The following is a 24,230-nucleotide window of genomic DNA, read 5'->3' as shown; positions in this document are numbered from 1 at the left end:
TTTGGTGTAGTATCTTCTGGTCGAATTTGTCCTAGTCTCTGTCTGTGTTTTACCTGTTTTCCTTTTTTGTTATGTCTGTCCCTCCATCTATCCGTGTTGGCTCTCAGACCCTGGACCGTTTTGACTCTGATTCTGGATTTGCCCCTAATTAATCTTGCTTCTCTCAGCATGTGTGTCCACCTCGTCATCGCTCCCCTGCTTTACACCAAATGACAAATTTTGTGGATTTTTGAAGTGAAAAGAAGTACATTTTTGCAGCAAACTATGTTAAATAATTACATTTTCTCTGCAAATTTCAATGCACACTTACTTGATATTTGATTATGTTAAAATATAGAAAAAACATATATAGAAAAAAAATTGTAATTGTATGGTGATATGTGCAAAAGTCTTGACACCCTACTAGGTCCTCTGCTGTCATTTGAGGGGTTGCTTTTGCCTTTCTGGCCAGCATATTTCCCGGTGTTCCAGATCTTGCCTTCATTTATACAGCTCCCCTTAATTGGCAATTTGGAATTGGAAATTATAAGCTGGAAGTGTTCTGGATTTAATTTTTTTTTTAGACTTCTACTGCTTTGTAGGCATCTGTAACGAGGAGCGATGAGGCAGACGCATACGCTGAGATAAGCGAGATGTATTGGGGCAAATCCAGGGTCGTGGTCAAGACAGTCCAGGGTCAAAGAGCCAACACGGAGAAAACAGGGTTCAGACATGACAGACCAGAATACCATCAACAACACAGAGATTCAAACGAAGCCAACAAACAGAACAATACATTGAACAAAGACCGGCAAACACAAGAGGCAAACACAGGGCTTAAATACACAGGGATAATGAGAGTCAGGTGAAAACAATCAGGGGAGGAGTTACAAAACAAGGGAATGGACTTAGACCAAAACAAAATGCACATGGACAGGATTGGGAGGGGCCAATCGTGACAGCATCAACTTGCTTCAGACCTGTAGCCAGCTGTTTAAGGAGTGTTGTTGAGTGTTAGTACAAGGTTTAAGGAGTCAGAAAATGTATTAGCTGATGACAATTCATAAAGACTATTTTTTGCATGCCTAATCAGTCTTAACAAGTCAAATAAGGCCTTAAGCTTTGAGACTTTACAACGGAAAAGTACCCAAACTTTTGCACAAGTGGCAACATTGCTGCTTTATTATGTCCTGTTTTCCTGTTTTTTTTTTCCAATTTTCTGTTTTTGTTTGTGTTTTTTTTTTTAAAGTTGTTCAATTCACTGTTGAAACACAGGGGAGCGAGGAGGCGGACGCATACGCTGAGATAAGCGACTGTTATTGAGGGCAAATCCAGGGTCGTGGTCATACAGTCCAGGTTCAGATGGCCAGCACGGATAGAACGATATGCGGACATGATGACAAACACAGGAAAACTACAATGGGGGCTGGAGGAATGAACACCAAACAAAATCAACAGCACATACATCAAACATCCAAACAAAGACCAGCACTAAACTAAGGAAGACAGAGGGCTTAAATACAAGAGGGCTAACGAGGGTTCACAAGACACAGGTGGAAAACGGGTGGAAACAATCAAGGGCGAAGACAAGAAAAAAGGGGCAGAACCGGGAGGAAACCAAACAAAGAAGCACATGGACGATAAAAAGTAAACAGAAAAGCACATGGAGGAGAAAATGGAGATACGAGGTTTTGTTCGGACAGCAGCGAAATGTAAAGTGACACAAAGCACACAGCTGTAAGTGGTGTAATACCACTTTTAACTTTACAAATTCAATTATAAATAAATAAATAAATGTTACTCACAGTGTAACTGTGTGCAAAATTACACTATTCAGAACAAAGAACTTGTAGTCCTAGTAAAACTAGCATAACTAGCAGCTCATTGTTCTTACATTCAAGGGCCCATATCCTAAATGTTTCTTGCATTTTTTCCCCTGAGATCCACTCATAAGGTCAGTGTTGTTGTATAAAACAAGCATAATTCATTTTTAAACAATCCAATCTCTCTTTACCCCTTAGAATTAAACAGGCTGTTTTTGTTCCTGTGCCTTTAAGACTCAGATATTTAACTGAGCTCTGTTTTGATTGGTTGCCCTGTATTGCGTCTCATTCAAAAAGCAGTCCAGGCTGAAACACTCCTTTAATTTGAACGGCGTCAATGAGCAGAGCTAAACTGCTGCAGTCTGAATATATATATATATATATATATATATATATATATATATATATATATATATATATGACATCATGTAAACAATGAATTGGGCTGCATAGTTTCTAAACATGGACTTTATAGTCCTGAGTGTGAACTATATGTTTTGAAAATTTGAGCACTGTTTATATCTCTGTTGTTGGAACAAACTTCATATCCCCAAAATGGGGATAAAAAACTTTACAGGAGAAGAAAAAAAGTCATATTTTACTCTTAATGTCAGTCAATGGAACCAGATGTTTTCCCCACGTCATTTTGGGCTGTTTCTTTTAGTCCATTCATCATGAAATTTACACACAATGTAAAGAACAACAGGTAGATCTATTTTAAAAAGACTCTATAAAGAACCATCTATAGCACATTCTACATCAATCTGAAGAACCATTTAAAAATTCAAAGAACCTTTTAATAACACAAAGGATAGTTCAATATAGAACCCGTGTCTTTACTAAAGATCCCTTGAATAACCATCATGTTTAATGAGTGCAGATATGGTTACTATTATTATCACTTGTCCTACACTCTTAAAAAAAGATGGTTCTTCAAGGGGTCATTAATAAAGACGTTGGTTCTACATAGAAGTATAACTCTCACTTACATGCTTAAAGATTTTTTGCATGATGAAATTGTTCTTCAGATTGACGGCGAATGTATGTGGTTCTCTATATAATCTTTTTGAAAAGGGGGGTCATGGTCAGGGTGAAGCCGGTGGCTAGAGGTGACCTCCCCCTGCAACATTGTGTGTGTGTGCCCTTTTCTGCTGGTGTGTTCAATAAAGAGCACTGTTTCCAGCAGTTCCTGGCTACTCCTGTGTTTCTTCTTTTGCCAACGCTACAAAACTACATCGTTTTGTTATTAGTCGGCACTTTTAATGAACTAAAAATCGACAGTTTCTCATTTATTCTACAAGGCCATGTATACTCTGTGTTAGCGCTGTCTGTTAAACCATCGTCAGTGAAGTGAAGAAATTATGCAGAAAAACATAAGAGGTGTGAAACAGAGGCAGGTATGAGAGGAGGATGAGGGTAGACCCTAGAGGGATGAAAAACAGATTTGTGCTGACATGTTTTGACACTCGCTGTCTGCAGAGACATCAGTCTAGCCTGTCTATGTCTCTGTGATGAGGAAACAGCAGACAGAGCGCCAAGATCATGCCATCGGCTCCAGGAGATGAGAGGAGAGACTAATGTGGCCCTCCATCAATGTCTCCTCTCTTCACTGTCTCTGCTCCGTCACTGCATCTCTAATAATATATATTCTATATGAAGACATATGGTGAAATATGGCATAGATGCAGGGCTGATCTGGAAAGCCATAACTTGCCATGTCTCTGAGATGCAACATTAAAGTAATGATTTTGCCAGAAACTCATTCACACCCCATGTCCACTTACCTGAAACAAGGTATGTGCATGGGTACTCAAGTGCTTGGTTAATCTTTCCAGGTTTCAGTGTTGGAAATCCCAAAATTACTATTCGGATATTTGTTATGCTGCATCACAGAAAGTCGGGGAGAAAATATGTAGTCCAACAACTCAGTGAATGTTAACTTTTAACATAGCTGTAACAATTTTGCTTGTATTTAAAGGCGCATTAGGCAATTTGTACTTCATTTTCTTTACAAATAACTAATAAAACTAATAGAACATGATTAAAAAAAAAAACAAAGAACAAAAAAACCAAACAAAAAAAAAAAAAAACAAGAAACCCTGATTGGAAAACTGCAGGGTGGTGCACGGGGCTCATCTGTGGTTACACTGACCTCTTGTTAGTCATTTCATAAGACTCTCCCCAGTGACACATTAGTTCACCCCATCTTCATCTGTTTGGCTAAGAATACATGGCAGAAGACCTGCAGGTTCTAGTATTATTGGGTGTACAATCTATGCAGTCAAAAAACTTAATGACAAGCTTTTTTCTTTTTGCTTATTTTTCCCACAAATTTTTCCCCAGTTTAGTTATATCCAATTCCACACACTAGTTAGGACTCCCCCAATCCCACAATACCACCAGCGCTACAAGGGTGAAGGCTAGCACAGGCTTCCTCTGAGTCTTGTGAAGCCGCCGCATCTTTTCACCAACCGCCAGTTCTGTTACTCCAGCTAACAGATGCCTGTGCTGACTAGCATCGTGCTGAGTGATGAGGAGACAGGCAGGGCTTTCCTACCCACCCAGAGAGCGAGGCCAATTGTGCTCTTTTGGACTCACGACCACAGATGGCTGTAGCATCACCGGGGATGGAACTTGTGATCTCCTAATGACAGGGCCCACGCTTAGACAGTTGTGCCACTCAGGAGCCCCAACAAACATTTTTCTAATACATAAATCAATACTGGAAGCACTTTTTGGAAATAGATATTATGTAAAGGGGATGAAGCTGAACCCAGAATTAGCAACATTCCTCCTGGACAGTTAAGTAATTGTGATACATATAAAGGTGTTGAACTGGCCAACTTAGATAACAAAACAAGTAGCTAAGTCTTCATCTCTCACAGAGCCAGACAACCGCCATAGAAATGTATGCAATTCTGCTTAACTGCATCAAACGTCTGTGCAGATAACAGTGAAAACTAGCTAACATAGGTAGCGTCAGTTTGCTGAAGAACTTGTGAACCAAGTTTTAACTGAAATTTTAGCATCCAAACATTTCACTAAAGCAGCCATAATGAGGCAATTTAATAAGTAACACAAAATGTTGTCTACAAAATGCACTTTAATCCGATTTGATGTCAGTAAATCAGCACTCAATGTGCTGTATTGAGATGTAAGATATATTGAGGATTACATATAATATATATTGAGTACTGTATATAATATTTTGATATCCTCTCCAGCAAAGTGAGTATTATGGCATTATTTTATCATTTATATATATATTTTATATACATAGGTGGTCTTTGTATATTATTTGTAATTGGCAGCCACCTAGGGCTCTCATGGTAGATATTTGGTGTGTTGATTTAACATAACCTATTATGAAATATGTATATGGTGTAAAATGTATATTTATGTTATTTGCGATTTGGCAATTGTTTTCTGTAATATCAATGCCACCCCCCATCCCAAATGGTGGGGTAATTGTCTATTCCTTGTTATGTGATGACACAACTGTGTAACGACAGACTGATATAAAAAAAATAAATGTGATAAAAGTTTTATTTCTTAAAACAGCAAAATTATCTGACAGGAGTGTATATATATATATAATCCTTATTACACAACAGTGCTTTAACATGAGCATGTTGCCAAGGTCTGTGATTGAGAAGTCTGCAAAGAGACTACCAATATGGTGCCATTAGCTAGAACCAAACAATGGTTAGCTCTAGTGTTAGCATTAGCTCATCTCAAGCAGCCTCCATTGCTCAAATGCAGTAAGCAAACAATTTCTTGGCAATTTTTGAATTGATGATACATTTTCATTCATGCTACTAAGTTGTTGAGCTTGCATACACAGTTTACCATATTTGTGTTTGTTTTTTTTTCTTTCCCATGGTTAACCAGACATCTGTTCATTAACTCTTATAGATGATAGTTGAATATCTAAATAGGTCAGAAAGCACATCAAACTTTGGTGTCCAAAGTTTTACACTTATGTGATAGGCTTCAGTTAAATGCTCTTTGGTAAATGCAATTTTTCATTCCTTTTATTCATGAATAAATCAGGCGGCAGGTTACACACCTTCATCTCCATCACTTTTAAAGCCAGCTAAAATGTCAGAATTGGGCATTCTGGTTACTGGATCCTGCTGTGAAACAGAACAAGGTCATTTAACAGAGACAGAAATGACACACTAGAGCTGACCACTCAGCAGACTGATAGACTGAACCAGTGAAGTGTGTCATCAGCCGAGATAGTGGAGGTTGATGGGCTCAGTATTGTTTCTACTGAAGCTCCAGAGAAACTTAATACATAGGATTTTATTAAACAAGCTAGTCTTACATAAAATAGTGTGCAAAACTCGTAAGCAATCAACTATTCATCTTAGACGTAAGTGTGTTTTTGTCAGTAAAACATTATGGGTCAAAAAAATAAAGCATTTTAAATTATAATGTTAAATATTCTACATTTAAATGTTATCTAATTAAAGGTGTTGATATATATTTGACAGCTATTATAGAATAATTAACAGGATAATCAAGTTTACCACCAAAAAATGTCAGATGGCGCAAAACACATCAATAAAAAATGTTTTTGTAATTCTGTAATTCATTTACCTTAATTCCTTATTCATTTACTGAAAACTAGCCTTGGTACTTAGGCACTTGTATTTAACTTTGTCCTTATTCACACTTTTTAAAAGTAAGTGATAAGTAAGCGATACTTTTTTTGATCCCACAAACGGGGAAATTCCACCTCTGCATTTAATCCATCCGTGAAGTGAAACACCACATACACACTAGTGAACGCGGTGGGCAGCCCAATCCACGGTGCCCGGGGAGCAGTTGGGGGTTAGGTGTCTTGCTCAATGACACCTCAGTCATGGACTGTCGGCCCTGGGGATTGATGTTGGGAATTGTTGTGTGATATGTGTCATGAATGTATTCAATTATTTTATGGGAAATATGATGACTTGAATACAAAAACATGCACATTATGACACTGAACCATTAAACATTTACAAACAAAGACGCTTTGCTTCTGGACATCTAGCTGCATTTCAGCCACAGCATGGATTTGTTTATATCCAACTGATTTAAGTGAACAAATGATTGATTAGATAAACTAAGTATCAGACAAGCTTATTTTATCTTAGTTTATTGGTTTACCCTGTAAATACAGGACTTCCTCAAGAACAGCTTTGGAAATAGTTAAGCTATAGTCAGACTCATCAAATCAAAACACATACTGCTCAGATAAATAGCTTTACATATCGTTTTCTCAGCTGCCTTTTGCACTGTACTGTACATTTAAACATAAACACATGCTGGATAACAAAGCTCAAAGGTTTTGGCAGGTGCCTCTATAACTTCACCTTCCCTCCACTCAGAACCTGACAGCGACCTTCACATCTGTTTACCTGCTGCCATGGCAACATCTGAGGGAGCACACTCCATATGAAAGCCCCCCAGGGCTTTGAAACCAGGACAGGGGCCAAATATCACAAGCACACATACATATTATTCTCTGGGATCTATTTTTGCAACACTCCGGCAATCCTAACCCTTAATTTCCACAGCACGCCAAGCTGTTCTGCTACACTGCTGCCATTTCCAGAGCTGTCGTTAACCACCCTTCACCCAAGTGCCCCACACATTTCCACTCAGAGTGAAGTTCCATCCTCCCCAAAGAGTGAACCTGTGAATATCTCCGCAGATTAAAGCCCTCTAGCTGAACCTCTGCGCTCTGAGAGGCCGCTGCGAAAGACAGGAACATAAATATTTATAAATGAATACATGCATATGTTAGATCCGTCTATTTGGACAAATCTGGGAGATCGCTCGCGTTCACTCAGCAGGACGAAGGAGATTGGAGTGAGAAAGAAAACGAGCAGTAACGAAAGAGACAGGAGGTGGGAAGATAAGACAGACTGAGAAAGACAAGGGGAGATGGAGAGAAAGAAAAGGGAGACAGAAAGAGGGGGAAAATCTGTAAGAGATTTAGTAAGACGAAGAGATAGATAGATAGATAGATAGATAGATAGATAGATAGATAGATAGATAGATAGATAGATAGATAGATAGATAGATAGATGAGGGAGAAAGTGAAAGAAAGGGATGGTATAACAGAGAGACAGAAAGAATGAAGGAGAGAGAGAAAAAGTGAAAAAAGAGGGATGAGGGAAAGAGAGGGAGAGAGAAACAAAGTGAGAGAAATAGGGATGAGGGCAGATGAAGCCAGAAAACCAAAGAGAGATAAAGAGGAGAGAAGGGGCAAGAAAACGTTGGATGTAAGAACGAGTGAGACAGACAGGCAGAAAGAAAGAGAGGTAGAGAGCTGAAGTGAAAAAAGAGGGATGGTTAGGCAAAGACAAGAAAAGCAAGAACAGAGAGTGACATGCAGAGAGAGTGAAAGAGAGATAGAAAGATGAAGTGAGAGGATTGTTAAGCAGATAAGCGAAAGAGAGAGATATAGAGACTGAATGAGATACAATGAGTTACATATAGGAAGGGATTCAAAAAAAAGAAAGAGAGAGAAAGAGATAGATGAAAGAGAGAGAGAAAGAAGAGAGAGTGACATATAGAAAGAAATAAAGAGAAAGGGAAGGCAAAAGAGGTGAAATGAAGGAGGGATTGTTAAGCAGAGAGAGAGAGAGAGAGAGAGAGAGAGTGCGAGAGAGTGAGAAGGACAGTAAGAACAGACCTCCAGCAGTGAAAGTGCACTAAAGCTTCAGATTACTGAGTCCTGATGAGTCCCCCAGCGGCCAAAGCTGGACTGATGCTGACCGACTTCTGGCGCTGTGGACTTTAGAAACGCGCCAAAGACCAGCTTCAGCAGTGGAACACTTACGCACACACACACACACACACACACACACACACACACACACACACACACACACACACACACACACACACACACACACACACACACTTCGCTCAGCTGGATTTGTGGACAAACATTTGAAGCCCCCCTAAAGACATCCACCAACAAGTTGCAAACAAATTATGAAAATGGAGGACTCTGAATAAGCCATTAGACATCTGCCACTTAACAGGCCAGTGCTTTCTGAAATGAACATTGTGTACATTAGAGTTCAGTGTAATTTGGGCTTTGCTCCACTGGGCCACGCACTGGCAATCTGCAGCACTGAGCCAACCTCGAGCCCCAACCAGCATCCTGCAATCCTCCAAACCCACCAACAAGAGCTTTTATAATTTCTGCAGAAATTATATTCAGTCATTTTTTTTATTCTTTCTATTCTTTAATTTTTAATGAAAGGTATTGAAATATAGAACTGATAAAATATAACACTGTCAAAACCTCAATTTTTGTAATTTTTTTACATTTTATGATATAATTAAAAACTGCCTGCTTCACTTTAGATTGTATGTACATGTCAAGATGAATGGGAAAAATAGCCTACAATTACTTGTGTGAATGGTCCTTTTATTTAAAAAGAGAGGATGTTTTTCCCCATGATACTGGCCCTTTGATTAAAAAAGAGGTACAACCTCTCACCATGCTAAACAGGAGTGTAGCAAACAATGAGAAACCTTGGACGGCTGTTCTCTGTCATTATGGAGTGCCATAAAATGGGGTTTCAAAATGTGGCAAAGCATAATATATTCTGGAGTATGATAACATAAGATCTGATTTTTTTTTTCCAATCCCAGTATTATTATCTCATGTAAGCACATCTCCTCTTGACCTAAGATGAATTACATTTTGGAAAAAAGACTGTCATTACCTCCATCAACTCAACTTCAAACAGGAGAAAATGGACAACATAATGAGCTGCTGAGCGATAGATATAGAATTGGTTCTGTAGGGACCAATTAAGTCTGAAATGATGGAAGATTCTCTGATCTTCATTTGAGACAATACTGCTAAAAATATAGCAGGTAAATCTGCAACTCATTATAGGAGATTACAACAGGGACAGAGGTGGTAACAACTGAGCTTTTACTTCAATCATGTCCTACTTGTTTTCATAAAGAACAGATCTAAGAGAAATGCTGCGAAAAAGACGTGATGTTTCACGGCTTCTGTTGACATTACGCGCAACAGAAGGAATGTCTCTATATGCACTCATGTAACGTTAAGCACTCGTATTCACATAAATAGCAGCTAAACAAGAGGGCTGGTAATGTGCATTAGGCAAGGCCCCATCCACCCACCTACACTTCACTCAACATGCTCGACATGTAACAATACAACACCCTGAAACATTGAGACAAACTGCACCTGCATCCAGCCCACTTTCAACAGCGAGAGCTAAATGCTCTTATCAAAGCGACGCACAGAGGAGACAACACACAATCATCCATTATGGAAGGAGCTCCCACCCACTTAGAATTCCATCCGTGCTTCAAAATAGAGGCTGTACAGTGCTTTTGTACAGACAAGGCACAGAATACTGTCATTTCATGGGATGCACATTTTTCTGGAAGCTGTGTTAGTGGAACCTGGAACAGGCTGTGAAAGCATTTATATCATTGATTTAACCAGTATAGAAAGCTTTGAAAGCTCTGGATGCTGGCATTGTAAGTACATCAGGCAAAACACGCAAGGTCTGAACAATGTGGGAGTGGACAATTTGACGATTGTGTTATTGTTAGTATGATAAATTGGTAGTCGGGATGCACCAAAAATAGCCCTATAATGAAGTGTCAGACTCCACATACTTAAAAAGAGATGGTTGTTCAAAGTGTTCTTAGTAAAGAAAATGGTTCAGTTCAAGGGTGGCTGTGTGTATCACATGAAAATGAAACAGAAGGTAGACATGGGAATTTAGCATTGATCAGGGCATTAGATTCTTGTAGGTTTCAAGCGATAGCTTCACTGTATAAAGCTAACTTACACTCTCAAAAAGGACGGCTCTTCAAGGGCTCCTTAGTAAAGGAAGTGGTTCTATTTACAACCCCATTTCCAAAAAAGTTGGGACGCTGTAGAAAATGTAAATAAAAACAAAATTCATTAATGTGCAATGAATTTTGGGCTGGGTGGACCATGCTTAAAACACCTTCTCATTCCAATGTAATCAACGCTAAATTCCCATCTCTACCTTGTATTTCATGTGATACCCACCACCACCCTCTCTATGTCAGTTTTGCTACAGTACATATGGGTGTGGCATGCGCCCAGAGGAAGGAGCGAGTCCCGAGCCTGTTACGCAGCGAGGCCGCTACGTTCAATCCAGGCGGCCGAGCTGCCAGCTGGGGGTGGTAACGAGGATGCGGAGCGGCGAGTTCTCGTTCCCTCTCGGCTCCGGTGCTCACGCTGCCAATAATGAGAATCAGCTGGGTCTCATCTGGCGGGCAGCCTGAGCGCCTTTAAAAAGAGCTGAAGGACGAGTAGCAGCAAAAAAGAGACTGAAGAGCTGAAAAGCTCAAGGAAGAGACTGAAAAGTCTAGCGTCAGGCACTGAAAAGCGGCCAGCTGAGCATTGGTTGGTTTTGTTTGTTGTGTTTTTGTGTGAAAATTAAAGTAATGGCTGCTGCGATTGTGAATCCTGCCTCCAGTGTCCTCCTTGAGCCCAGGGTAGCACATGCCGTGCTGGACTTTTTGAATGTTTCATGAAACTTTTTTCACAATGTGAGGTCCACATCACGTCATCACATTGAATGACATACATTCAAACCATTTAGCAATTCCGACTTATTTGGACAGTACCTGGAGTGGAAACTGATACTGTTGTCTGGAATTGTGAGAGTCTCTCGAGCTGTACCAAATAAACAGGCCCTGTGTGCAGAGCTGCAGCTGTGTACTACTGGTGAAAAGCTATTACTGGCCTATTTGATTTGTTCATAAACCTCACAAAGACTAAGTAGCATGATACACTGTATATTGGGAAATGTCTTCAAGTATTGGGATGTTATGTTTTTGCCATATTTTTCAACCTTGGTTTAGTGTCCTTGGCTAATTCTCTAGTGACATGCCTCTCCGCAGAACCTTACATTATCAACAACAGGTAGAGTTTTCTGATACCAGGACAAGCTTAATATACACATTAGGAAAATGAGATACAGCCAGAAAGACAGACAGAGAGAGAGAGAGCGAGCGAGCAAAAAACAAGCACAGTACTGCACAGGAAGCCATGTTATCTCCCAAGGAGCAGGCTAACTGGTCCATGCATCTGGCACTAGCAAGCTGGCAGATGGATAAGGCATGGGCATTTTTCCCCTCCTGTCCCAAAATGGCTCATGTTTCTAAAATGCCACTGGTGCTCCAACCTCCTTTTTAAGGTGCTTTTTTTCTAGCTTACCTCTTTCGGGCATCTAAGTGAACAGAGAATTATGATATGGGTCAAGGTGTATCACTAATGGAATTTGAGTGGCCACTTCCAAAATATAATAGTGTAGAAATAAAAACCTTAGCTGAGAGGTGAAATAAATACGTACAGCAAAGTTGTTATACATACATAATAGATTAGATGACCTCACCCAAAGGCTATACACTGCCTAATAGAAATGAATATTAGGCAACGCATTGAGAGTTTTACATCAGGGCTTTAAGTCACTCCCCAAACTATATAGTGTGATGTAAGCTGCCCCCTTTTTCACCCAAATCAACTCTTTTTTAGGCCTATCTACAATTGAGGCCTATTAATGGCTCTTGCATGACTGAAAGAAGTCTGTAAAGACCACATCTACTGCACCAGAGCAAAGCTGAGCTAGTGCTGAGGACAGCACTGCAGACTGTAGGAATATCAATGAGGGCTTTGAGAAGTTAGCAGCTCAGCCTGGAGTTAGGGGCCGCTGTAAGAAGCTATACTCCTACAGGACGTTGTTCAGTACAGGTAGCATTGAGCGATGGGAGTGAGGGGTGAAAAGGCCAAACAGTTAGAGGGCAAAGCATAGACCTACTGCATACTTGGCTATGTAATTTCTACATGGTCTCAAAGCAGGCAGTCTCTGCGGCCAAAAATATGCCCTATTCACTATGTAGTGCACTATTCTGATAGTCTGTTGTGTTGTAGCGCTGAAAAACATGTACTGCGTTCAAACTGGTGCCCTGAGCACTGTTCACCATATTGAAAACAACATGATTATTGGGAATAAAATCCCTCTGGTCCTTAATCACTATTCTCTACTACTGAAAAATCAGAAGCACTACATGCAATATTATTATAGATAGCTTAAATGGTTCCTAACCACTAAATCAGGAATGGAATATAGAATAGGTCCTGACTGACAAAGCAAAGTTTTGTGGCCTATTTGAATGCCAATTTTAAGAGGCTAAAAAGTCACATAGCTGATAATCAATAAACTGATAACTGATTCATATTTAACTGATTCATATTGCGCAGTGCAGTATTTTTAGATAGTGCTTCAGTGATACTGATCTGACAGTTCTCAATTTTTTAAACTGAAATAAACATAAGAAACTTACCATTTTAAATAGTCTAAATATTCTAGAACTGGGGTAGAATTACAGTAAATTCTTTGTTATGGTTTCTGTTATTGAGCCTGTTATTCTGTTATTGAATTTTTTCATTATTATTATTTTTTAATCAAATGATTACATGAAAAGTTAATACTAGATACATTTTGCTCTCTTCTAGGCCTCTTTGGGCATGCCTGTTTCATCCGATCATAATACAACCACATAATTTAGGCCAAATATACTAGGCTGACAAAACAAAATCATTCTCACTTTTTTATTAAAAAAAGATTAATGTAGTATGTAAATAGTCCATATGAGGAAGACGGGTTGGACAAACAATTCGAATTCGAATTCATCGTTTTTCTGATGTCATAAAAACCAACACGTACATATATCCACTTGTACGTCCAGAATCTTAGACCCACCCATTTGATGTTTTAAAGACTACTTTAGTTTGGACTGCTTTTTTCATGAAGTACACACATCCCATTAAAATGTTGGTATAAAGAGAGGTTTGAATATGGTCATGCAGAAATGAAAATTGACTGTTTTTGGTTCATAAAACCACAAAAATGTCATAAGTGGACCTCAGAAAAAAATCCAACAAAATATAAAAAATATATAATATAGTGAAATCACTTTTTTTCATATGTGCATAGTGAAATGAAATGCAAATTTCTGTGGACAACTTTTGTGAAACAGACATCTCATAGAGTTGTACATACTCTATGAATTGCAGTAGCTGCTCCTTTCTCTGTTTTGAAGGTGCTGTTTCTGCTAATGCCAGTTTAAATGACAGTAGCACACGTAGAATGTGAAAAAAGAAACAAAGAGTCAGAACAGGATGGGGCCTAATATGTCAAATAGCCAATCCTTTAAAATATGCCTGGACTGGCTTGAATCTTGGTCCTTTGGATCAGATCAGGACATGTCCAAATAGAACACTTTATATGGAGCAGAATTTGTGATTATTGTAACTGTATATGCTAACATTACATGGGTTTGTTCATCACTCTGAGAGAGAAGCCACATGTTATCACACACAACACAATGTCTGTACACTACCTACCTATTTAATTTTCCAGTATATTTTCACAGCACTACAACAAGGCAGACTCCTAAATAGTGCATTATATAAGGAATAAGGCACAGTTTCAGACTTAACCATGGAGAATATATAATGCACTCCCACAATCCCACAGTGCGCCTCAATAGGTAGATACAACACATAAAAGCACTTAAAAGAATCTTCAGTTTTCCACCAGTGCAGCATATTATAAAGAAAAGAGAAGTCTTTATTCTACTTCCTTTCTGACAATTGAAATGTCACATGGATGCGAATCTTTTCTGCATCAGGGCTGATGAATAATTGTCACGCATGGTATTAAAGCTGAACTGTATAAAAGCTGATTAAAGACATAAAACCACTTTGGCTAGTCAGGTAGATTCATCACATGCCAATGCAAAATGATCAAACAAGGTTCTTCTGCACACATTTTCAATTACAGCTCAGTGATTTTGCAAATCAAACGAACGCTCACAATGTCAGATTTTCTTCTGGTGCTGGCTTTCTTCCAGTGATTATATACACAATCCAATCAGACTCACTCCACTTAGTTCCACAGTGAAACTGCAGGTGACAGTGCAGAACTCAATATAAAATCAAGCCAACAGGACACTAGCACTAAAGTTATTTATCAGCATATTGTGATTGAAATATGCCTTGTATTTAAAGCGCAGTGTGAACCAATAATGTGACATGGCCTGCATTATTTTTTGACCACAACAACTTACTTGTGAATCAAACAGACACAGAAACTGAAACTGGCCACTGTCCCCAGTAAAAACATTGTGATTGAGGTGCTCCTGAATACCTCAGAATCATCTAAGCCACTGGTCACCAAGTTCTGTCCTAGAGATCAACTTCATGCAAAGTTTAGTACCACCCTGCCTCTAACATGCCCCTCCCCTTTTACCTAACACTAATGCACCTGATCCAGTCTTCTGAAGAAGTTACTTAGCTGGAGCAGGTGTGGCAGATTGTAGTTGGAACTACAAGTTGTACTTTGCAGGAAGTTAGATCTCCATGACCAGGGTCTGTGACCATTGATTTTAGCATTCCCGGGGATGCTACACCCATCCATGCCTGGGAGTTCAAGAGAGCATTATTATTTTCTCTCCCTTTGTGAGTAGGATGACCCTCCCTCTCCTTCCATCATCTAGTGTGATGTTGGATGATATAACAGAATTACCTGTTAGTGTTCTCCTCCAAGTGCGTTGAGCTGTGCAACAGTGTTCCATATGTGGCAGTTATGTGGAGTTTTACATGACTTGGAGACAACATGTGTTAGGTTTCACTCTCCTAGATAACATTGTGTGATGGGGAGACCTAGCGAGAGGATGGAAACCGGCTACAATTAAATTGGAGAGAAAAGTTGGACTGGACAAAATCTAGGCCAATGTCATAAAAACAATTAACAAATGATATATTGTGCAGTCTTATCAGGGCAACACTTTTCTTCCACCCTGTTATATAACATATCTATAAATATAACTATTAATATGACATAACATAACTATTCCATAAACATGTCTTTGCAGATGCTGCCATGTCTTGTCATGACAGATTTTGTCCAGTAATATGAGTGTCATGTTACCATTACTGGTAATTGTCTTGACAGACAGTGCCAGATCTACCTAATAAGCAACATAAGCAGTTGCTTAGAGCTCTGTGGCTGTCAGGGACCCCCTCAAAACTTCTGGGTTATTACTGTATCATTATGTTGTGTAAGGGGAGAAAAGCAACTGGTTTATCATGCCTTAAAAGAGAGTGTATATGCCTGGAACCTAAGAACAGAAGTTGAGGGGGAAAAAGCTTAGAGCTTTTTTCTTGTGGTAACATTGTGCCACTTGTAGCTTGTAGTTATATTACAGGAAGTATATAATGTAGACAGCTTGTGATAGTCATTGTTATTAGTTTAATTTTACAGTACAATAGCTAGTGAAATATGAGGCCCCCAAAAATCCTGCTTAGGGCCCCTAAAAGGCTCTTTATTATCTTCAGTACTCTAGTAAGCTGTCACAACATCAAACATTATGCCATCTGTCATGACTGGTAATGGTAATGTGATTGGACATAATCTGTCATAACAACTCATGACAGCATGTGAAATCTGCCATGCCACGTTAATGGCATGGTTATGTCAAGTGTTAAGTGATATCAAAAAATGCGACATTGCCTGCATTACTTTAAACAAAATAATTTACTTCTGTTGGAATACATAAATACTTTGATACAAAACAGCCACAGAATCACTCCTCTGGACCTGTCATTGGTCACAGCCCACAATAGAAACATTTTGATTAGGCCCAGCCGTCTATGTGTTGGCCTAGGAGATTAAGAGTTCAGCCCTGGTGATAGTCTTGATAGTAGTCCAGAAGTGTACAGTCAAAGATAAAATAAACAGACCTGAAATACTGCTAATCTTCTCTGGCCCTTGATGCAGCACCTAACTCATAGTTTTGACAAAGCTTTGGCAGCACTGTGCTAAAGTCTGCCCAGGGTGCTCTGTCTGGAAGTGTGCTCGTCAAAAAATCTGCATGCTTCATGCACTTCCTCCTCGGCTGGTGAGTGGGCCACCACCTGCCCCATGTGTCCTTGCCCTGAGCCAAGTCAACAGAGAGCTGCCTGTTCCGCCAGTACAGCACACACACCCGCACACGCGCTCGCCTTCTCTCCTCCCGAGGATTGAGGCCTATTAAAGATTCACAGTGAGAATGCCATCCCCAGCGTTTTCCCGCATACTGAGATGAGCTTCCTTTTCCCCAGCACATTGGAAGTAATTGAAAGACACAATTTTTGTATGACTGGTGAAAAGGAGAGCCATATCCATGACTCTAATCCGGGGGCTAAAACAAACTTTTGCAGAACTATTAATTAAATAAATAATGTATAACTATCTTATAATAATTAACAGCTATATAATACAATAATCCATTATTATATATTATAGTGATAGAGTATTTGCAGACCACTGTAATGGAACTAATACATTCATCATGGTCTTTTAGGGGTGGGCCATATGATATCATGGTAAATTACATTTTAATGCACTTTTCAGAGCACATCATGTGTGTGTTTGTCTATAATACTGAACAACTGCATATATGATAAGAAAGACAGATTTAGACCAGTTATAAATAGTCTGTAAACAACAACAACAACAACCAGTGTAGAGTAACTGCATAAACTATATAGCAACAAGCAGTTGATTGGATGTCATTATACTTCATCTCATTCATTTATTTGTAACAACTTTTTTTGATGCTCTTTAAATAAAAGAAAAATGTTGAATTGAAAATGATCAATCATATTTTTCTGGTGCGTTTCATTCGCAAACCTCTGAAAAATGCAATATGCATATGTCATATTGCTTTGTGGTGCTATATTTTTGCCATATTACCTACCTTTATGATCTTGAATTATTTGTTTTTCAGGTGGGCACTGAGACAATATTTGCCATAATTGTGTTAAACTGCATCACAAAATGCTTTTCTGAGCATGTCATGGATATCATCAGTGACAAAGAGGGCAAAGTTAGTCCTCTTTAAGTGTTGTGAAGTGTGTGAAACAGTGAATAAGTATCACTATTTTGAATAGTTTTGAATAATTATTAAGCAGGAACTGCTTAATAATTGTCTTTAACTCTTTAACTCATTCTCATTTTCAGCAAAACAAAATGTACACAATGCTTCATCCTTTGGTTTAAATATGCTGGTGGCTGTTCATTCTGTTCCCAGCACTCCTTAAATGAGGCTGTGTGAGTGTTTTGTGTGAGTCTTTTTCACACAGAACACCCGAGCAGTGGAAGGATTCTCCTTCGGTTGCCATTACTGCTCCAGAGGACACAGGCTTTTGCTTCACAGACTCTAATTATGCTCAGGTGGCACCATCTTATTTTCCTGCCCTGTTATGGCTATTCTCCAGAATTACAAATTGTTCAAAGCGCATCGAATTCGTATCATTGAAATGACCTGCAAAAGACTCAATCTTCATAGGGTTTCTAAATAAGCTTGATCGAAATATCCTTCATTGTGATAAACTGCAGTGCAAAATGTTTTCCTGAGCAGGGATATTGCCAGTGAGAGGGCACAGTTTGTCCTTCTTAGATGAGTTGTAGTGCAGTATCCTTCACTTTAGTATCTCTAATCATATATATTGATGACTGAATTATTGGTAAGACCAAGGTTGTTATGCTTGGATTGTGCTTTTTTTGAGCATTCAGTTGCGGTTGCTTTCACATAGGCGAGGGCAATATGGCAAAGATATAACTTACATCATCACGATACACAATACAATGTGTATCCCTTTTTTATTTTTTGCCTTAGTTGGAATGAACAAAAAGCACCAGCAAAAGTGTCAAATTTAAGCAGTGGTTTAATTACTATAAACTGGTTGTTGTTGTTGTTTACTAAAGCATTAAAAAACCACGTACCACTGAATGAGTCCCCTGTCACTGTATATTGTGGTCATTACACATCTTTTTTCATCTTTTTGTTATATAACAATGAACGTATGATAACAGAGACCTGCTTAATGCAAAAAATCCGCTTTAGAGGTGCTTTTTGGTTACCAGATAACTATAGTGTTGTTAATCTCCCTGCTCCCTACATAGTGCACTATGTAGTAATTTAAATACTGTATCCTGCAGCCCATCTGTGCAAAATATAGTTAAGAAATACTCATTTGGGACTCAAACACATCCATACTGCACTATTTGACTGTAGAGGCCAGAATTTCTAAACTTTCATAGCTAGCACACTATTTAAGGAATACTGAGCCGTTTAAGATATTCAGCCTAGGTTTGATGCTACTTCTGACTGAAACACAGACATTTGAAGCACATAATCCATTCAAATAGACTTTTATACTGCCGTTTTACTGCTCTCAATTTGACCAAAATGGGTTCTTACTTCAATATACTCTGTGGTCTATGCAGTCAAAGACTATTCCATTAAGAGCACAAGGGTTTTTTCGTGCCACGATGCAGTAATACACGTTTTAGTTGTTGTGAAGCAGTCATTTTACAGCTGCTTTAAACATGGCTCAGCCAATCAGATTTTAGAACCGGAAGTTTTTTGCCATATGCATCCAATATGAAAGGTTACATCGATTAACAGAGGAGGGTTGCATGCATCACTCTGTACTGCCTGCATTCTAGCTGATTTTCTGCCATATGCATAGCCCCCTGCCCCCCCACCCCCCTCCCCCAGCTTCAGCCTCTCTCATATTCAGATGCCTTTGTCCTGATTTAGTTCTGGTGCTGTGCCTGGGAGGACAACAGCAGGTGTGTTTCTCACCTCACTCACTTCACCATCACCATCATGTTTGGTCATAACAGTCTCTTTTGTTTTGATTCTGTAATTTTCTCATTTTTATATTGTTCTTAAACACACCCTCACACACCCTCAATGAACAGAAAAAACCTCTCGGCTCTTCTTCTCTGGCTCTTCTGTTTTGTCCAAAGAGGAGTCAACATGCCCCCATCTATGTATCCCTCTCCAGATTGAGCAAATGGAGAGTCGTCTTACAGTCCAATCCTCTCTCACTTATCACCCCAAACACGTCTCTCTTGAGAACAATGGCTGCTGTCCAAAAACTTCCATTTGCATAAGCGTTAGCCAGTGTGTTGAAAGGAGCTCATTATGTGGGCCAACCCAAATTCCATTAACCTGCAGGTTAAAGGAGTCCCGGCAACTCATCCCTCTCCCTGTCAACATCACAGAACTCTAGAGCTCCCAGCCCCCATGTTGAAATCTCAATCAGTGAGGAGCAGGGGGAAAAGCCTTGAGCTATATTCTATAATTAGAAATTCAGGGGTCTATTCTTCACTCAGGTACAGTAGCGATTTATCAACTAATCCTCCACAATTACTTCACCTGCAAGAGCAAAGGGCAGGAGGCTCCGAAGTAATGCTAAATGAAGCATTTAGCTTGTCCAGTGAAGCATATTGGAAAACGGCTGGAAACTTCTTCCGAGCGGTTATGGCCGCCGAGAGTGGCATGAGCGCTAAACTCTGCGTGCGGTCCTGACACGGTTTCAGTGGCACAGATGGATGATCCCTCACTTCAACAAAAGTGCAAGAGGCTTTTCTCAGCCAGCTATGGATCAAAGTTCCCATTTTCAGCAATAAACACAGGATCTAGAGCTAGCGTTTGGATTATTTAGTGATCATTGTTGGTTGCACTGGCTCTTCAAGATAAAAACAGTGATGCTGCCATATATGGTGATGGATTAGGCGCTACGCTGTTTAGAGAGAAATGTGATTCCTCTCTACACAAACATGCATCAAACTGCTCAATTCTCACATGTTAAAATCATGCACCAGTAGAAACTGAGGTAGGACAACCCATAAATAATGCAACTACTTAATCCAGGCCGATATACTACAAAAAAAAGTTTGAAATGATCTCTGGAGCAGAGGCCCTTTTGTCACCGGCATGGTATCCTCAAGGGTACATCCCAATACCTTTAGTCAGGGAACATAATTTTACCAAAACACTTTGAAATGATATTTTCTAAGCTGTATTGAGACTCCACACACCCTGTCTCGTCTCCAGGCTTTTTATTTTATTCTTCTGTTTTAAAACGTTAGATTAGGAAAAGGTACCAATATGTACTTTTCACCCGGAAGGTACAAAATCGGACCATAAAACCTGCTGTGCCTTTGAGGGAACATTTACATTATTTGTACCTTAATGAAAGAAAAATGTACCAGCACAGAACCTTTATTTCTAACAGTGTAACATAGATGTCAGTCCATCTGCTTTGCACATTTTAATTACATCTTCTTTTACAGTTTTCAAGGTAAACAGCTTGAAATAACGCTGGGATAAGAGAAATCTACTGTAATCCAGGTTCCCCATAAACTCTATACATATAATTCTGTCGTCAAATTTTTTCTCTTTCTAGCCTAAACAGTGATCAGATCAAACTGCAGGTGGTGGCATTTGAGCAGATATACTGACTTATATAAGATTCTTTTTTTGCGATCAAATGTTATTTTTAAGATAGACTTACGTGAGATTCTGTTGTTGTGTGCATGCTGTACACAGACCAGATGAGTCTAACTTACTTGAAAATGCAGCCTGTCCCCCTCTTTCTGTCTCTGTACCTTTGTGTTCCTCTCTCTCTCTCTCTCTCTCTCTCTCTCTCTCTCTCTCTCTCTCTCTCTCTCTCTCTGTGTCTCTTTCTTTGACTCTCTCTCTCTCTTTTTGTCTCTAACGGTCTCTCCTCTCTCCATTTTTCTGTCTGTCTTTCTTTGTCTCTATCTCTATCTATTTGTATCTTTTTGTCTTCATCTCTTTCACTGTCTCTCTCTATCTTTCTCTGCCTGTCTTTCTCTCTCTCTCTCTCTTTCGTTGTCTCTCTTCATCTTTCTCTCTCTCTCTTTCTCTCTTTGCTTCTCTCTGTCATTCTGACTTCCCCTTCTCTTTCTTTCTCCCTCTATCTTTCTCTCTGTCTCTTTCTCCCTCTCTCTGTCTGTCACTCTTTGTTTCTCTCTCTCATTCTGACTCCCCTCCCTCTATTTGTCCAGCTCTTTCTCCAGCTCTCTCTTCGTGTCTCTTTCTCTGTGTCCCTGTCTGTCTTTGTCTCTCCGTCTCTCTCTTTGTGTCTCTCTTTCACTCAGTCTGCACAGAAAGTTGTGTGAATGTGCACTGCTTTAGCTCTGTAATCAGTTTCAGTACAAAACTTTTTGCACCATTAATATCATACTTGTCTTTGGTCTATGCTAAATAAGTGTACTAATAATTTATTGCTACAGATTATCTGGTTGTACTGACTATTGTCAGAGGTTGTGTCATCGCCAGGATTCGAACCACAAGCTCCTGACAACAGGGCACAATCTTAGACAGCCGTGTCCCTGGGGAACACAGTGTGAGTCACCCCCTGTTTAACTACCTGACAGCAATACAGGCTGAACTGGAGAGTCTGTACTAAACACTGTCATGATTAGAACAACAACATTCACAATGTTTACAAACCAAAAGTTCAGCACAGAAGTGACATTATGCAGAAATATTTCCTTCACCAAAAAACTGGAAAATAAGAGGGAATTAGCAAAAAACAAAACTGCAAAGTAGCTCCACCACATGTGTTTATAACACCACAGAACTTATAACTTTTATTTAAGTTTAAGAAGTGTGACAATTGGCGACCATGTCTATCAGTAAAGCACTGCTGGAAATTCAAATAAAACTGCAAAATATTGGTTGATATTGTCAGTTATGCAATTTTCCAGCTTCTTGAAATCAGTATCAGTCACAAAATGTTCATCACTGCTCTATTAGAAATAAAGGTCCTTCATTCATCAAGGTACAAACAATGTAAATGTGCCCTCAAATGTGTAACAGTGGTTTTTAGGTCCAACTGTGTACCATAAATACGTTTTTCCCAGGTGAACAGTATGTATTTGTTCCTTTTCATAACCTGATGATTTAAAACAGAACACCAAAATAAAAAGCCTGGGGATGAGATGGGGTGTGTGGAACCAATACAACTTAGAACATATCATTTCAATAAATTATGGTACAATTATGTTCCCTGACTAAAGGGACTAAGCTGTACCCTTGAGGGTACCATCCCAGTAACAAGAGGGGCACTGCCTCAGGGACAGTTTACTACCTTTACTTCTAAGGGTGTGGAACCCTGGCACCACCATGTACACTTACATTAGCACACAAGAAGAGAAGAACTTGCAAAAACCTGACACTTTCATTCATACACAACTCAGCAGATTTATGAAAGAATTAAATATCGTGTCTCTTAAGTGCTATCTGGCAGTACACTCATAACAGAAGTAAGAATTGTATCTAAGCTCTGCCCAGGGGTTAAAGTAATTTCATTTCAGTTTAGAGAGCACAGATGAAAAAAAAAAACGTTCTGCCTCGCTGGTCTCCGAGTCTTATCTCCACTACAAATGATACAATATTCCACAAGACAAATTGGTTTAAGAATGATCAGACTTGCTGAAAGCAGACAAGGAAAGTAATTAAAGCCCAAGCTGCATCTTCATTTGGAGTAATTTAGGAGGATCCGATGTACAGTTCCATCGTCCTCACTGACCTGCTCACCTGATCGATATCAAGCTCGAAAGAAATGTCAAATCAATTGATAATATATTGTCTGTCATACAAATGGACTCATCATGAAGCTGGGCTACTTGCAAACTTTAATGGGCCATTCTTACTTTTGTTTTTTTTTTTCCTGATGAACTTGTGAGGAACAGATAAAAAGTGAAGGTTAACTTCAGGGTCCCTCAACAAGTTAGCTAGAACCTAGCTAACGTAGGGCTAGGCATGCACTGATATAGGAATTGTAGGCTGATGACCACATCCAATGTATGTCCTATACAAAACCTTTTCATGTGCAAAGGTTTGGGCGCCCGGTTCAAATGACGTTTTGTTGATGTTGAAAATACTCTACAGAGCACACATATTAATTGTGTAATAACTGCTTATTTGCCGAATTTAACATAAATAAAACATGTAATTTGACCAGGGGTGCTTGAACCTTTTCACATGACTGTAGCTATAACAAAATGTATCGCTATATCTCCTTTTCTTTAGGGTTAAACAAGGCAAATAAGCTTAATTTTGACCACACAAAATAATAGATTTACCACAATTAGTTATCCTAATCATTTGACAACCCTGATTAAAATATATCATGATAAACAATGCACAAAGGAGTGTTTAGCTTTGAGGTAGTTTTACGATTTTTAAAAAATCTACATTTTACATACCACACTGTCCTACATCCAGTTAAACAGGTCTGCATTTTGCACTCATTTTAATGAAACACACAGTTGATACCCTCAATACACTCAGAAAGGCCTATTGTAATGTAAATGATCTTAATAACAATAACTTATTACCCTATTGCCCACCTCTGTACCCCAATAATCAAACCTCAATGTGAGTTTTCAAGTGATTGAAGCTCAATTCAGTGAAGCAGCTGTTATATCCTTTACCTTTGCCATAGTTGAAGTG

At 39.2% G+C, this 24,230-nt stretch overlaps 1 protein-coding gene across 1 annotated transcript in view; it reads right to left on the bottom strand.

Moving 5' to 3' along the window:
* The window catches only part of b4galnt4b (beta-1,4-N-acetyl-galactosaminyl transferase 4b), a 182,049-nt gene that overhangs the window by 156,080 nt on the left and 1,739 nt on the right, over window positions 1-24,230 (bottom strand). Inside the window, exon 2 of the mRNA XM_037534706.1 lies at window positions 24,212-24,230. This exon is cut by the window's right edge and continues 195 nt beyond it. Within this exon, the coding sequence (XP_037390603.1) occupies window positions 24,212-24,230 (19 nt within the window). The remainder of the gene's footprint in view (window positions 1-24,211) is intronic.

This window comes from Pygocentrus nattereri, chromosome 25, assembly GCF_015220715.1.
Source record: "Pygocentrus nattereri isolate fPygNat1 chromosome 25, fPygNat1.pri, whole genome shotgun sequence".
Classification (NCBI taxonomy): domain Eukaryota; kingdom Metazoa; phylum Chordata; class Actinopteri; order Characiformes; family Serrasalmidae; genus Pygocentrus; species Pygocentrus nattereri.
Note: the sequence above shows the minus strand (reverse complement) of the source record. Positions and strands in the feature narration are given on the sequence as shown.